At 47.3% G+C, this 16,083-nt stretch overlaps 2 protein-coding genes across 4 annotated transcripts; both read left to right on the forward strand.

The window, feature by feature from the left end:
* Positions 1-104: 104 nt before the first annotated feature.
* Positions 105-11,811, forward strand: strn (striatin, calmodulin binding protein). Of its 3 annotated transcripts, none has more exons than XM_003972201.3 (18): positions 105-568; positions 4,166-4,269; positions 4,857-4,924; positions 5,305-5,386; positions 5,787-5,948; positions 6,039-6,165; positions 7,361-7,496; positions 7,922-8,035; positions 8,243-8,374; positions 8,702-8,838; positions 8,968-9,137; positions 9,207-9,254; positions 9,683-9,804; positions 9,879-10,046; positions 10,184-10,324; positions 10,497-10,598; positions 10,782-10,868; positions 10,979-11,811. In XM_003972201.3, exons 1-18 carry the CDS (start codon positions 368-370, stop codon positions 11,146-11,148), a joined length of 2,271 nt encoding a protein of 756 aa, XP_003972250.1. In that variant the 5' UTR covers positions 105-367; the 3' UTR covers positions 11,149-11,811. The 3 variants fall into 3 exon arrangements, with proteins under 3 accessions (XP_003972250.1, XP_011610976.1, XP_029706827.1); XM_011612674.2 differs by having other exon boundaries at positions 7,361-7,487; XM_029850967.1 differs by lacking the exons at positions 105-568; positions 4,166-4,269; positions 4,857-4,924; positions 5,305-5,386 and adding an exon at positions 5,433-5,576.
* A 1,170-nt stretch (positions 11,812-12,981) lies between these two features.
* On the forward strand, positions 12,982-16,017 carry btbd3a (BTB (POZ) domain containing 3a). The gene is made up of 5 exons (XM_003972200.3): positions 12,982-13,375; positions 13,628-13,916; positions 14,321-14,411; positions 14,501-14,619; positions 14,756-16,017. Exons 2-5 carry the CDS (start codon positions 13,756-13,758, stop codon positions 15,786-15,788), a joined length of 1,404 nt encoding a protein of 467 aa, XP_003972249.2. The 5' UTR covers positions 12,982-13,375; positions 13,628-13,755; the 3' UTR covers positions 15,789-16,017.
* The last annotated feature ends 66 nt before the right edge of the window (positions 16,018-16,083 follow it).

Raw genomic sequence — 16,083 nt, forward strand, 5'->3', positions numbered from 1 at the left:
GTCCAAAATACCGTAGATGTCAGCGTGAGGAGAATATTTTGTATGTTTAAAAGAGGAACAGATTCCAACATTGTAATGTGAATTATATAGGTGTCAGTTCAGAGATGATCTGACACCTATATATATATATATTCAGAGATGTGTCAAAGATGATCTACTCGAACTTCAACTTGACTTTTAATTTGCAATCCCGGGGCGGAAATGCTGCCTTCGCGCTGAAGTTAGACATTTGCTCCATCCTCCCCAAAGAGGACTTGTGTTGTCCAGCATAGACGGCTGTAGATGGACCCGTCCGACCCCCAGAGTATCTTACTCTGAAAGGTCCCCAGCAGCGGACCGAGTGGAACCACGCTGCCTCGGTCCGGCCATGGATGAGCTGGCGACCCCTGCGGTCTTCTTCAACAGCAGCAGCAGCTCAGGTGGTGGGAACGTCAGAGCTCCGCAGGCGAGTGCAGAGGCGGGTAGGGCTCAATACAACATCCCGGGGATCCTCCACTTCCTCCGGCACGAGTGGGCCCGCTTCGAGGGGGACAGGGCGCAGTGGGAGGTGGAGCGGGCCGAGCTGCAGGTAGGCTGCCGCCGTCTCTGCTCCCATTTTCGGACAGTGCTGGTCCGCACCGACCACCGACATGTTCCGATTGAAATGAGAGTTATTCGATTGGTTATTTGATTGGGTATTTGTGCAGCAGCAGCATCACGACCATTCTGGTACTATCTGGGGGCTGGCGGAGATGACGCATTTTCCTCCGAAGGTTCACTTTTGTTGGATGATTTCTGGGCTCCTGTGATATGTAGATTAAATCCATAACTCCGCTTTTAATGTCCATGGTGTCCTCAATCATCTTTACATTATATACCTTCAGGTTTAATCTGAAACATCTTAGAGCAGAATGTTCTCATCGGAGCTCCGAACCTGAGCTAGTACTGCTGTGGTGGTTCCAGTGCTGTCCGGAAAAGGGCGCATACATTTTGTTTTTTGTCTGCGTGATCGAGTTGAGTCACGAAGTGTTGGATGAGCTGGAACTTTGTGCTCACGCGAGCACATACACTTAGGCACAGCGCAAGAAACAGAGGGGTTTACAGAACCTTCTATTTTTAGATTAAATGTGTGTAATATTTATGCTTAACTACTAAAGAAAACAAGATTTGAAAACGCTTTAAAAACCAAAACAAACAGACAAAGATCTCTCTCCTGTCATCTGTCTCCTCCCTCTTTTTACCTGTACTGTTTGTTACTGTGACGACCCACCCTGACAGGAAGTAAACCATCTCTGTGTTCCTGAATGAGCAGAATTTGTCTGAGTGGAGGAAACAGTTGTTACCTTCAGTAATGACTGACCCATTTGTGGTGTGTGTGTGTGTCTCTGTTAGTACATATTGATGACCAGATGTTCACATCTGTGAACATGTTTTGAACATAAGTGAACTTCCTGTTTGCGTCATTAAACGTCTTAATGTTAATGTTAGTCTGAATCAGGTCTGTAGATATCCGGTTTCAGTCACCACCATATTTCCCACAGGGCTTTGCAATATCTGAGGATCTGTTCTGATCATGTAACAACTCTGATGTTCAGCTGTTCTCTTCAACTCCTGATGGCTTTTCCAATTCATGACAGCCACCGTTTTTGTGACGGGTGCGATTAGGACTCAGAAGCAGCACTCTGGAAAACTGGACCGTGGTAATGACTTTTATTAGCACACGGGTAAACAGGAATTCAGGCAGACAAGGAAACACGGGAAATAGTCAGTTCTTCAGGCTCAGGGCCCGCACAAAGTCTATGGGTTGCAGGCTCGGGGAGTAAAATTCTTCTGAGGCCTCCGTCTCAGCTTCCTCATCGCTGGATGCCTCGGACGACAGGGTCTCTAAATTGGCACCCCCACCAGCATTGGGGATCTTGGAGGGCTGGTCAGGGTGACAGCGATGGAACTCGCGGATGAGCTGTGCATCCAGGATGTGATGGGCCGGGACCCATGACCTCTCCTCTGGGCCGTATCCCTTCCAGTCTACGAGATACTGAAGACCCCTTCCACGGTGGTGGGAGCGCAGCAGGCGGCGAACTGTGAAGGCAGGACCCCCATCAATTATCCGTGGAGGTGGTGGCGTCTCAGAAGCAGGCATCAATGGACTTTTACGAACCGGCTTGACCCTTGAGACATGGAAGGTTGGGTGGATCTGCATGGTCCGGGGCAGCTTGAGTCTGACAGCCGCAGGGTTGATGACCTTCACAATAACAAACGGCCCGATGAACTTGGGGGCCAGCTTCTTAGACTCCACCCTCAAGGGAAGGTCTCGGGTCGAGAGCCATACCTTCTGGCCCACCTGGTACTTGGGAGCCTGGGAACGACGGCGGTTGGCGGCTGTCAAGTAACGGTCAGCAGCCCGTAGGAGAGCAGCCCTGGCCTGGTGGCAACGGTGGATGAAGGCCTTGACAGACGGACAGGAAGCTTGCTTCTCCAGGGCCGGGAACAGCGGCGGCTGGAAGCCGTAGGCGCACTATAAGGGGGAAAGTCCCGTGGCAGAGCTGGTTAAGGTGTTGTGGGCGTATTCTACCCACAGTAGCTGCTTGGACCAAGTGGTGGGGTGTCTGGACGCCATGCAGCGAAGCGCAGTCTCCATCTCTTGATTCATCCTCTCCGATGGGCCGTTGGAATGGGGGTGGAAACCAGAGGACAGGCTTACGGTGGCCCCGATGAGGCTGCAGAACTCCCGCCAGAATATGGACGTGAACTGGGGACCCTATGAAGGTGGCGAGGGTGTGAGAACCCCCCGCCAACAGGAGCCAGACGTGAAACAATGGCCGTGGGCAGGGGGCAGAGTCTTGAGTCCAACTCAGCAGTACGCCCCCGTTTAGTGCTGAGCCCTCCCTTTTACTGGGCAAGTGTCCAGCCTGGCCGCAGTAGAGGCAGAGGTTCCCCTGGCGTCGTCGCTCTCGCTCCTCAGGAGTCAGGCTGTTGCCTCCCACCTGCATGAGTTCAGCCCCCCCAGATGCAGGCCCTGAGAGCAGGTTGGGAGCGACTGGAGACCCTTGCAGGCGGGCGGACGAACGGTGCTCCGCCCCTCCCTGGCGTAGCTCCCTTCTCCTTGCCTGGATGCGCCTGTCCAGCCTAGAAGTCAGCTCTATGAGTCCATCGAGGGAGGGTGGAAGATCATAGGAAACAAACGCATCCTTTATGTATGGTGCTAGTCCATGGAGGAAGGCGTCGCACTGGGCTGCTTGGTTCCAGTCATTAAGTCGGGCCCGGGTACGGAAGTCGATAGCGTAGTCAGCAATGGGCCGACTTCCTTGCTTCACACTCATGACTCCCCTGGTGGCCTCCGGGCCCAGAGAACGAGGAACAGGCCGGCGTGCCCCTCTCCCACTCTGCCGTTCCCCACAAGCACGCTCTGCCAGTCAGGTGATTGATGGTAAAGGCAACCTTCGCCGCCTCTGAGGTGAAGGTGTAAGGCTGCAGAGCAAACAGGATAGAACAATTTGTGAGAAACGGATTGCAGCCCTCTGGGTCTCCGGAATAACGCTCTGGGGCTCCCACCTGGGGCTCTGGAGCAGTGCCTGGTGGGGGAACAGGAACCGGAGGAGGAGCTGGAGCAGGAACAGGAGTGACCGGTTGGGTCACTGAGACCGCCAGCTGTTGGACCTGGGTGGCTACTGACGTTAATGCCCGCTCCAGGCCAACCGGCCGCTCCTGTTCCTGCTCCAGCTCCTCCGATAACAGGGAATCCGGCAGGGAAATAACACTGGAAAGTCTCACATCAAAGCAGAAGAACAATCGGGCAAAGACTGCGAGTGCAGGGGAGGCTTATAAGCAGGGCTGATTGGGAATAAGCTGCAGCTGTGCTTGCAGGTGAGTGGAGTTGAGCTGATGGGGTGGGAGTGGCTGGCAGGTAGAGTGGAGCAGAGGCAGGGAGAGTGGAAAATTACTGCGGCAGAGGGACAGGAGGGAACTGGGGAAATGGGGCTGTGACAGTTTTACCTCTTCAGATTTTAATCCCTTTTTTTTTTTTTAATGTGGAAGTTTCATCTTAGAATAAATCATTTTGTCCAAATTTTCATATTATTGAAACTTAGGAGAGTGGGAAAAAAGCTTGTGTTCTCTGTTATTGTGTTTTTTGATCATACCTGAGATCCGGTTCGTCTCTTTGATCATAACTGTCGTTTTCCTCCAGGCACAGATCTCCTTCCTTCAGGGGGAGCGACGAGGTCAGGAGAACCTGAAGAAAGATCTGGTGAGACGGATCAAGATGCTGGAGTACTCCCTGAGACAGGAGAGGTGACAGACAGACAGACAGACAGACAGACACACACACACACACACACACACACACACACACACACACACGGTTATCCGTCTCTCAGAGGAGCTGGTTCTCTGAATGATCTCCTGGGATCTGTTACTTTCCGGGTTTACTTTCATGTTTTCTTTATAAAGGAGCCTTTAACACCTGTGAATTTTATCCTCCTTTAAGCTGCTTAATGTGTGTGTTGTGAGCAAAACTCTTTGACGGCTGACATGGTTTTGACCAGCATTGATGTTTTCAGTGGATCTAAACTGCACCAATAACTTTAACTGGGGCCTTTTTCACGGTCCTGTTTCACATGAAGGATAAATCTGATGGTACGTGAATGCATCACTAATAAATGGTGATGAACATATGTGATGGTTGTCATGCTGATTATTCCTGATTCTTTTATTCACATCAAATCATTTACATATCACATATTTTAATGTGTGGTTCTGTTTCCTCTTACTGGATCAGTGAATTCTGTGTGTGTGTATGTGTGTGAATCTGAGTGTGTGTGTGTGTGTGTGTGTGTGTGTGTGTGTGTGTGTGTGTGTGTGTGCGTGTTCACCCACAGAGCAAAACATTACAAGCTTAAATATGGGACAGAAGTGGAGGAGGTTGAACCTCCAAATTATGATTCAGGTAAGACAATAAGATGAACATCTGTCATTTAGGGTCAGCAGCTGGTCAAGAAGCCACAGAAACCACCGTATGGGGTCGGTGGGGTCAGAGTGTGAGAGAGCGTGTTGTTGGCTTATAGGTGCAACAAAGGGTCAGGGTGGGCCAGAGCTCCGACTCGTGGACACACAGAGTCATACTCATGAGGAATATAGACACTCACCCAAGGATAGATGCTTCTCACTCTTGCTCTCTCTCCCCCTCTTTCAACCCTCTCTCCCTCTCCCACTTGCTCCCTCCCTCATCACTCCATCTTGCTCTTCTCCCTCTCCCCCTCTTCTCTCTCTCTCCCTCTCCCCCTCTTCCCCCCCCTCCCTCTCCTCTTCCTCTCTTTCCCTCTACAGATGATGGGAACAACAGTCCTCCCAGTCCTCTAAACAGCAGCCATCAACTCGGCTGTAAACAGGGATGCCAGCTGCTCAGCAAGTGAGTGTACACAGTGTGTGTGTGTGTGTGTGTGTGTGTGTGTGTGTGTGTGTGTGTGTGTGTGTGTGTGTGTGTGTGTGTGTGTGTGTGTGTGTGTGTGTGTGTGAATGGGGGTTTGTGTGGCGGTCTGGTACAGTTGGTGCGGCTGGTACAGCTGGAGTCAGCTCATCCATGTGTGCTCAGGCTGGAGGTGAGAATGTCGACAGAGTTTCTTCATTTTTAGGGCTTGCTCACTTTCACTTGACAGCTGAGTATTTTCTGTATAATAATCTTGAAACATTTTGATTCAGCGATGTTGTGAACAGCAGTTCTATCCTCAGTTAATTTCGCAGTTCATCTGATTCTGTCCTGAGAACTTGGGTGAAGGCAGGTGAGGGGTGTTTGATTTGTGCACCCTCAGGTACCTGCAGGAGGTAGGATACACCGGCACCATCCTGGATGTGAAGTCTCATAGTGTGAGGGCGCTGCTGGGCCTGACGGTGGTAAATCCTTCAGAGTCTAGACCAGAACCCATGATCAACAGCACCAAAGCATCATCACCCAAGGATGGAGGTGTGCTCAGGTATGACACCTCTGGGCAGAGTGGGTTTTCAAACCATGTCCTTTTTCTCCTCCTCGCTGTCAACCTGACTTTGTGGGTTTTTTCCTCTAGTAAACCTGACCCGTTGGACCGAGCAGCAGCCTTCCGGGCTTTTAAGTTCATTGAGCGCAGAGCTGCAGAATTCAGCATTGAGGATGACAGCGAAGACAGAGACAAAAGCATCCATGAGCCGGCTGAGGTGAGACGTGGCCTCCTGTGGTTTCTTTGGGTCTCATCCATGAAATGTGAGCAGAGTGAATTTGTGTGTAAACTGTTCGTAGACATAAATTTACGTGAATCTCGCATTCACTTGCATTTTAGAAGCTCAGACCTTTTCACAGCTACTAACAAAATCTACTAATAATTTTGACCGTGTGCAGCGCTTGTGAAAATGTACAAACACTTAAATAATGCACTGTTATTGCACTGTTATATATGTAAATAATAAGCAATGCCTTTGAATAACATGACATAGGCATATCCTAAACATGAAAAATGATTAGAAATTTAAAACATTTTGTTAAATTAATTGGTAATAGGTTTAAGATCCACATTAAGCTATCAAAGCACAATATAACATTGCTGGTTTCACATTTCTCCTTCAGTCTGGAGAGAAAATTGCCCAAATTGTTTGGAACTGTACTACCTAGACTAAATTGATCACTAAGGTATCTGTGATTTTTCAGAATGTAGACTATTGTGACACAACTTTACTACCTAACCATCTGGGGTCGCTATTTCATGGATGATTCCTGACAAAGCACTCTCTCCAATAATTCCTGTTATGTGCTCATCTGTATTTGACAGTTAGGACAGTGAGCCTCCTCCTGCAGCAGATACATTTTTTGGCCTCCATTTTTTTATCAAACCACTTTCTTTGATCTCAGCCATGGTTCTGGGGACAGAATAGACCACATTAACTACGTCTACTATCTCTTTTCAGGCTTTTGATTTGCCTGTCCAGGTCACACCACAGCTATTTGGTGACAATAAAATGTGTTTTTTAAACTCAACTTCACTCAAAATAATCTCTGCTTCAGAAAAGTTCTTTTATTCTCTCTCATTATGCTTGTGCCAACACTGACAGGTAAACCGGACGTATCAATGAACACCTCCTTTTATGGTGCTCCTTGCCAATTCATGGGCAGAGATTTATGCAAATAGCTCATGACCGGTAATGCGCTGTCAATTTACAATCATTTGGCATTCCTGATCTTTACACGTGTTTACAATCAGATCTGAGTTTCCCAAACGCAGTTTCACGTGTTCCTGAATCCAGAGTAGGTTTTTAGTGGAGTCGGTTTCTATTTGTAAATCTGTTCACAAATTTACTAATGTTTCGAGAATGAGACCCATTGGCTGCAGGACTCTTCCTCACCTCGTTTCTCTAACAGATGGCGAGGACAACCTCTGACCTCAGTGAGGACACAGACACAGAGGAGGCATTGAAGGGCTTTGACTTTCTGGCAAGTCCAGATGAGCTGGATGGATCAGCGGAGTGGAGGAGCGGCGAGGACAGCGGTGAGTGGGGTGAGACAAGGCCTTTTAAAGAGTCTCCTGATGTTTGTGAAGCATGATCCAATGACCACACTGTCGTTACTGTTGCTTAGCAATGGATTTGTGTTGGTTTGGGACACCTAAATCTGGACCGGACACCAGCAAACACAACAAACCAGCATCACACCCCCTATTAAATACAAACGTTAACTTCTCTAGTCACACTATCTACTATAGTTTATGTCAAGTTTAACTCACCCAAGATTTTCTGAAATAACACTATTAGTTTAATGTTACAGTGGCAGGAAAAGAATGTGGTTAGCATAGCTTAGCATGGAGCCAGGAACCAGAGGGAAGCTGCTTCAGGTGTTGTGATGTTGAGCTGAAGAGGAAAAGTTGCCTTTAATTAGACTTACAGGATGTTTCTCTCCCACGTCCTTCTATCCCCTGGCCTTCAGACGGAGGGAGGTCCTCTCCTCTCAGGGAGCTGTCCTGGGATGTGGATCAGGGTCTGATAGCCGAGCTGAAGGAGAAGTACAGGAAGGAGCGCAAGGGAAAGAAGGGGGTGAAGAGTAAGTCTAAATCCAACTTTTCAGCATGTGTGTGCAGAACATTTAAAGGTTTGGTACCGTAGACCTCAGATGGTGGTAGATGTTGCCATGGCACCAGCAGCCAGCAGAACACTGTTTGTCACAGTGATGGTGGGAAACTATGATCCACCAAGGCTAGTTAGCGTAGCACTAAGTTCTGGTTGGATTTGGGTTCTTTCCTTCTAATAGGACCAAACTGCTCGAATCTGCAGGAGATGCTGGCAAATCTGCAGGACACCGAAGACATTTCCCCCCTGCAACCCCCATCGCGCCCCACTGCATCCAAAGTCAATGATGAGGATTTGGGTCGGTCTGACGACGGTAATCTGACAGAACCTCTTCTGTTTCCGAGTGTGGAGTCTGTGTTTAGAACTTAGACTCGACAGCGCACAGACATACGTACCTGACAGACACAGCTGAGTGCCTAACCTTTAGACACCTTTCGATCAGGGCCCACCTACTGGCAGAATCACCACACTACACCAGGAGTGGCCTCTACAGTTAGAGCTCCACATCCACCTATCACTTCGTTGAGAATTGATTGCTTTATTGCAGGTTTATTTCATTATTGATTGGTGTGTCATCATGATCGTGGCTGTATCTTCTGATTTTTTTGCTTTTATTTTGAAACCGCCTGCTGTCTCGAAGAACCAATGACCTTCCTGCCATCTACGGGGAAGTGCTTCATCCTGGGTCGAGTAGACGAAGCGGTTTCTAATGAATTTGGACTGGGAGAACTTGCCAGAATAACGGTCGCAAACGAGGTGGACAACCTCACATTCGAGGTGAGCGGGTGACACGGAAATTTCCAACTGCGCCGACTGGAAAAACACAATTCGGCTCCATTTTGCATAAACGCAATATTGTTGCCCCCTTGTGGCACAACATGTAACTGCAAACCCGTCTTTCCTCAGAACAACAAAGATGCTCTGAGGAAAACCTGGAACCCAAAGTTCACCCTGAGGAGCCACTTTGACTCAGTCCGTAACCTGGCCTTCCATCCAGTAGAGCCGGTCCTGGTCACAGCCTCCGAGGATCAAACCGTCAAACTGTGGAACCTGCAGAAGACGGTGCCTGCCAAAAAGTGAGAGGTTGATGGGCAATGATTTGCTTCTTTTCCACTGGGGTTGATTGGACCTTTTTTCATCTGTAGGTGTGCTGCTTTAGACGTGGAACCAATCTACACCTTCAGAGCTCACAGGTCAGTTGACACGTGTCCCGCAGTAGGCACAACTTGATGCTAACATCATTACGCTAAAGTCGTGATTGTTCAGAGGAGAAATACAGGAGTGTCTTGAGCGCTCCTCTGGGTACAAGCAGGCAGTTGATCCAGTGGTGCCAGCAGAAGCTACTGATAGGAAGATGATATCATCTAAAGATGCTTCTATGCTTCTCTGCTAATGCAAACTGAAAAGCCATTTGTGTAGTTTTAAAATGAATGCTACTTAAATGTAATGAATTAAAACAATGGTTTTTACTCATCTAACAGACCAGCAGTCATTCGGATGGTGTTGGTCGCTGAGATGCTAGTTGATTAGCATGCTCATGCTCAGATGGCTGAATGTCAATAAGTTAGGGTGAGACATTTATTGATGCTTGTCATGATGTCACCCTTTTGTCTGTGTGTAGTGGTGCTGTGCTGAGTGTCACCATGAGCTCCAGTGGTGAACAGTGCTTCAGTGGGGGGGTCGATGGCACCATTCAGAGCTGGAACACCCCCGAAGCTAACACGGACCCCTATGATTCCTATGGTACGTCCCATTAGTGTGTTCTTGAATGCTACTGCAGACAAACTTTCTGATTGTTGACTGTGCTGCTGTGGCAGAGCCATCTGTCCTGCGGGGGGCGCTGTATGGTCACACAGACGCCGTGTGGGGTCTGGCCTATAGCTCCGCCCACCAACGCCTCCTCTCCTGCTCAGCTGATGGAACGCTACGGTTATGGGACGCCACTAACACCTCACCATCTCTTACGGTTTTTAATGAGAGAGGAGGTGAGGGGGTGTGGCCAAAGCAACACCAAGCTTTCAATTACATAAAAGTTACATTACAGAGATTTAATCAAATGTTTTCATAAAGATTCATCAGCCTGGAGTTGCTCTTCTTCACATCTGTGGTGTGTTTGTGTCAGAACTGGGATGTCCCACCTCAGTGGACCTGGTCAGCAGCAACCCGGATCACATGGTGGTGTCTTTCACCAGCGGCGACCTTGTACTCTTCAACATGGAAACGCAGCAGCTCCTCCTGAAGATGGAGGCCAGTGGGTGGCCAGGTGAGAGGAGAGGGGAGAGGATTGCAGGAGATAAGAGGAGGGGAGGAGGAGGGTGAAAGAGAGGAGAGGGGGAGGAGAGGAGCGGGGAAGAGGAGAGGAAGGGAGGAGGAGAGGGGTGAGGAGGACAGAAGAGAAACCTATTAATAATGATATCATTCTTATGTTTCTCCAGATGCTTCCTGTCACATCAACAAAGTGCTGAGTCATCCTACTCTGCCTGTCACCATCACAGCTCAGGATGACCGAAACATTCGTTTCTTTGACAACAACACAGGTGACATCACATGCAACTACAATAACATATTTTAATGGAACAAAGTAGAAATCACATGTTAATCACCTGTTAATCACCAGTTAACCACCTGTGAATCATATGCTATTCACCTAGGGATCACCTGTTTTTGACCTCATTAGTTGTTGTTAATGGTTCTGTGATGTCCTGTGTTTTGATCTGAAGGTCACCTGATCCACTCGATGGTGGCTCACCTGGACGAGGTCACCTGTCTGGCTGTGGATCCAAACGGGCTGTACCTGATGTCAGGAAGTGAGTGCAGACAATACATCTAAGAATTTTATCACAACCTTTTGTGGATTTATGGAGCTGTGACCTTTGACCTGATGGGGCAACCTTTCACCTCCACATTGTGCCTCTAGGTCACGACTGTTCCATCCGTCTGTGGAACATGGAGAGCAGAACATGCATCCAGGAGTTCACCGCCCACCGCAGGAAGTTCCATGAGTCCATCCATGATGTGGCGTTTCACCCAACTAAGTGCTACGTCGGCAGTGCCGGTGCCGACGCGCTTGCCAAGGTCTTTGTGTGACATGTCCCGAGTGGAATGGATAAGGGGTGGAGCCTGAGTCCTCAGCCTGGGCCAGTTCTGGTTCTGAACCTCACCTATTTCTGTCTCCTCACTAAAGAAGCAGGAATTAAGTAAAGCAATAAACAACAGACAGCACTTCATCTTTGATTGTCGGGCTGAGCACCCCCTGCTAGCAGTGAACTCTCATGGCAAAAATATGAAGTGAAACATTTATATCTTTGTCACATGTACTATTTATTACAATTTTCTGAAGCTAAAGCAAAAATAGTAGAGTGAGCTGCTTTGGCTCTGGCAGATGTGGTGGCTGATGCTAACAGTGATGGCCAATATTGTGGCTGATGCTAGTTGTGGTTCCAGATGTGGTGGCTGATGCTAGCTGGGGTTTCAGATGTGGTGGCTAATGCTTGCTGGATGTGGTGGCTGATGCTAGTTGTGGTTCCAGATGTGCTGGGTGATTTTAACTGTGGTTCCAGATGTGGTGGCTAATGCTAGCTCAGACTGCTGTACCTGACCATAAACCTGCTGTTTAATATTAATTAGCGTTAATCTCTGTTCTGTGGCAGACTGATTTTTTTTTAAGAGCTTTTACTTGAACTGTGAAGTATTTTGCTCTAAAATATAATAAACAAGACTTTACCTCAAGCTTTATTTTTCAAAAAGTAACTTTTTGCAGTTGTCTTTCATTTCTTTTGCAGCTGAAACTGTAAAAAAAGAAACACACCTTCCATTTTAGAGCTGGGATCTACATAAATTTAAGGTACATTACATCTGCAACATGAAGGAATAATGAGAAGTTCTGAACAATGTACTTAAAAATATGTGTTTCTGTTTTCTGCTTCATGGAAATGAAACTTTATCCTTGAACAGTTTAATTTCTCACAGTGTGAATGCTCCATCACATTTTTTTTACAGTGGTCATATTATGTGTTTTACAGATATTTAATCAGTTACACTTTAGTTAAGATGGACTGTTTTTGATGAACTGATGGCAGTTGATATGTAAAGGCTGCATAGAAGTCTTATTCTTCTTATTCTTCATATTATTCATTATCTCTTAATATTGTCACATTTATGCAGGACAGCATAATAGAAAGCAGCATGTCATAACAGCTTTGTGACCTCTTAATATGTAATTATTTTATTCAGATTTGACTGTAAGATTAGTGAAACTTGACCAAGATCACAAAAGATCAACTTCTCAGTTTACAATATGATTAGAATTGTTTGCTTTCCCTTGATCGTTGCTGTTCTGTGATGCTCCAAAGCAGTTTTTTTTTTCTTATTGGTCTTCACGGGATGATAGAGTTACTCAATAAACATGTTGTATATCATCAGGTGGAATCTTTCTTCAAGTTCATAAAAATATCAAAATAACATCATTGACATTTGGAAAAGGTTTAGGCTTATAAAAAAAAAAACAAAAAAACCCCACAAACATTTAAATCACAATTCCTCCTCTATGTGTCATAGTAATCTGCTGTGAGTGAAGCATAATCACAGGTTTACGGTGGCCGAGAGGTGCAAAACACTTTTACAAGCGGATGAAACAAATTTACAAATGACTAAACACTTTTACAAGCGGCTGAAACAAATTTACAAGTAACATTTTCTACCGAAAAGGGAATTACCGACCCTTGGTACCAGCATATTCTGAGGTTGGTTCAGTTCAGGTTTGGTTCAGATGCAGGGCCGTATCTTACCGGTAGGGAGGAGCCTCGCACCTTTGGGGCGGAGGTGGTGAAAACCGGATATTGCTATCAGACGAAGAACCCATCCGGCTGATTTCTGTAAACACACAATAAATAAAGTACGGTAGAATCACAGGATTATTGAGGAGGAATTTGGAAGATGTCGCTTTTAGGGCTGTTTTTAGATTTTTAGATTCAACAGGGCTACGTAGCAGTGTTTAGCCCCAAGGGCACTCTGCTCCACACTCCAGTCCAGAAGGTGGCGATATGGAAACTACAAGCTTGTTGCAAACAACCATTAAAAAAGACGAAGATTTCTGTAAACAAAACAGAACTGTTACTGTGTCAAACTGTCGGAAAGCACTTTAAGTTGATAACAACTTTATGTAAATATTTTAGTATAACGGAAAAACTATCAGTACTGTAATATCCACCAAATGATTTGGCATTGACGCAATAACACGCTAAATCGGTTTGAAAGACTGAGCTAACTAACTAGCCTAGATGCTAACCGAGATCTGATTTCGAAGACTTATCAGGTAAAATTATGGAAAGAGGAACAGCTGATTTATCATATCTTGTGTATCTTCTCCTGTTCGTAATGTTTGTGTTTATTTGTGCAATTGATAATGTAAGCTTGTATGTGTTTTAAGTTTAGGTAATTATGCTAATTGTGCTTAGCTAAGCAGAACTACCATGACAATAGCGTCGTTGTAAAAAAATAAATAAAAAGCTGTCATTGTTTAAATATGAAGCAAAACTACTGAAGGTGTTGATTCTCATTCATCCAGGTCATAGTTATCCAAAGTAAGATCTCTGCGTCGACTGGATTTGCGCTGGACTGAAGTTGCAGCAACAACAGCCTCAACGTTGGGTCCCTGACTTGCCATGACCCGGTTTGCGTTCTGACTGGACCAGAATGGCTGCAGAACTCTTCCCCAGCAAAAAGCAGATCTCTGCGAGCATCAGCGGCTCCATCCAGCAGCAGCAGCAGCAGAACTTGAGCAACAACAACAGCAGCAGTTGGGGCAGCCAGGGTTGCAGAACCTGGCAGGGACTGTTCTCGACCATCCGAGAGAGGTGATCCCCCAGTAACACAAGTCCTCACACCATTCAACCAAGCAGCCCAGACTGAGCAAAATGTGCTTTAAGTTGAACACATAGAGCTCTTTGCAAAACAGCAAGACATTTGGTTCAATTTCAGCAATTATGGTTCTACAGTCCTTATTAAAGCGGTGCTCTGGTAGTTTGCTTACACCTGACCTTTTCCATTGTTCAGTTATTGGTGTCCAGAAAGTGTCCTAATGTGGACGAGGCCAGTTTGGATTTGACTCGGGGGATCTTTTTTGTCAGGCTGTGTTTGAAATGAGATTCAGTGTGATTTATGTCAAAAAAACATGTTTATGTATACTTTAAAATTTAGACGAATACACAAGTCTTTTTGTGTCATTGAACTCTGGATAAAAGACAAATTGTCTCTGCAGGAATTCAGTCATGTTCAACAATGAGATGATGGCTGATGTTCATTTTGTGGTGGGTCCAGCTGGGGGGACACAGAGAGTGCCAGGACACAAGGTAAAACTTAAAGAGCCTTCAGCTGGGGTCAATGGGTCTTGTATGTTTATGGATCTTGCATATCTCTCATCTGTCCTCTGCTCCATCAGTATGTCCTGGCCGTCGGCAGCTCTGTGTTCCATGCCATGTTTTATGGAGAGCTGGCCGAGGATCAGGATGAAATCCGGATTCCTGATGTGGAACCGCCTTCATTCCTGGCAATGTTAAAGTACGTTGGGACTTGGGTTCTTGGTGCAGACTACTTCAGCCCAGCCTACTACCAGATGGCGATCAAAAGAGTTTCCTTCTTTTTTCCAGCTTGCGCACCATTCATCTTTTTACCTCTGTGCTCACTACTTTCCCAGGTACATCTATTGTGACGAGATTGACCTGGGCGCTGACACAGTACTCGCCACTCTCTATGCAGCGAAGAAGTACATTGTGCCTCACCTGGCCCGCGCGTGCGTTAACTTCCTCGAGACAAGCCTGAGTGCTAAAAACGCCTGCGTGCTGCTGTCTCAGAGCAGCCTGTTCGAAGAGCCGGACCTGACTCAGCGCTGCTGGGAAGTGATTGACGCCCAGGCTGAGCTCGCCCTGCGTTCTGAAGGGTTCTGTGACATCGATGTCCAGACTTTGGAGAGCATCCTGCTGCGAGAGACGCTGAACGCCAAAGAGATGGTGGTGTTTGAAGCAGCGCTGAACTGGGCGGAGGCTGAGTGTCAGCGGCAGGATCTCACACCCACCATTGAGAACAAACGGCTGGTGTTGGGGAAGGCGATCTACCTGATCCGCATCCCCACCATGGCGCTGGAGGACTTTGCTAATGGTGCAGCGCAGTCCGGAATGCTCACACTCAACGAGACCAATGACATCTTCCTGTGGTACACCGCCGCCAACAAACCTGACCCGTTGTTCTGCTCCAAACCTCGCAAAGGTCTGGCTCCACAGCGCTGCCACCGCTTCCAGTCTTGTGCCTACAGGAGCAACCAGTGGCGCTACAGAGGCCGCTGTGACAGCATCCAGTTTGCTGTGGACAGACGCGTCTTCATCGCTGGTTTCAGCCTGTATGGCTCAAGCTGCGGCTCAGCTGAATACAGCGCCAGGATTGAGCTGAAGCGCCAGGGCATGGCCATGGCCCACAGGATCATCAAGTACTTCTCGGATGGCTCCAGCAGCACGTTTCCTGTATGGTTTGATTACCCGGTGCAGATTGAGCCCGACACCTTCTACACCGCCAGCGTGGTGCTGGATGGCAACGAACTCAGCTACTTTGGCCAGGAGGGAATGACGGAGGTGCAGTGTGGGAAAGTGACCTTCCAGTTCCAGTGCTCCTCAGATAGCACCAATGGCACAGGGGTGCAGGGTGGTCAGATCCCAGAGCTGATCTTCTACGCCTGAGGTGGGGCACGCTCCACTAACAGTTGTCCATTCCCATAAACATCTCCATGGCGGCAAAGACAGGCAGGGTGGAGAACATTACAAGAATGATCACGGACAGATGAAAATACCTTTTTATTGCTGCTGCAGTGACCTTGGCACAATCGGGGGCAGGGTTACCTAGCAACTGGTGGCCTGTTGAAATATTAAGTTTAGCGTATCATATTTTAATAAATTACTTTGGTGTGTATGTTGTAATGCGGTCTTTGTGTTTGTTGCACTTGGTCCTCCAGTATTGATTAGGTGGACGTTAGGT

This window comes from Takifugu rubripes, chromosome 17 (assembly GCF_901000725.2).
Source record: "Takifugu rubripes chromosome 17, fTakRub1.2, whole genome shotgun sequence".
Lineage (NCBI taxonomy): Eukaryota > Metazoa > Chordata > Actinopteri > Tetraodontiformes > Tetraodontidae > Takifugu > Takifugu rubripes.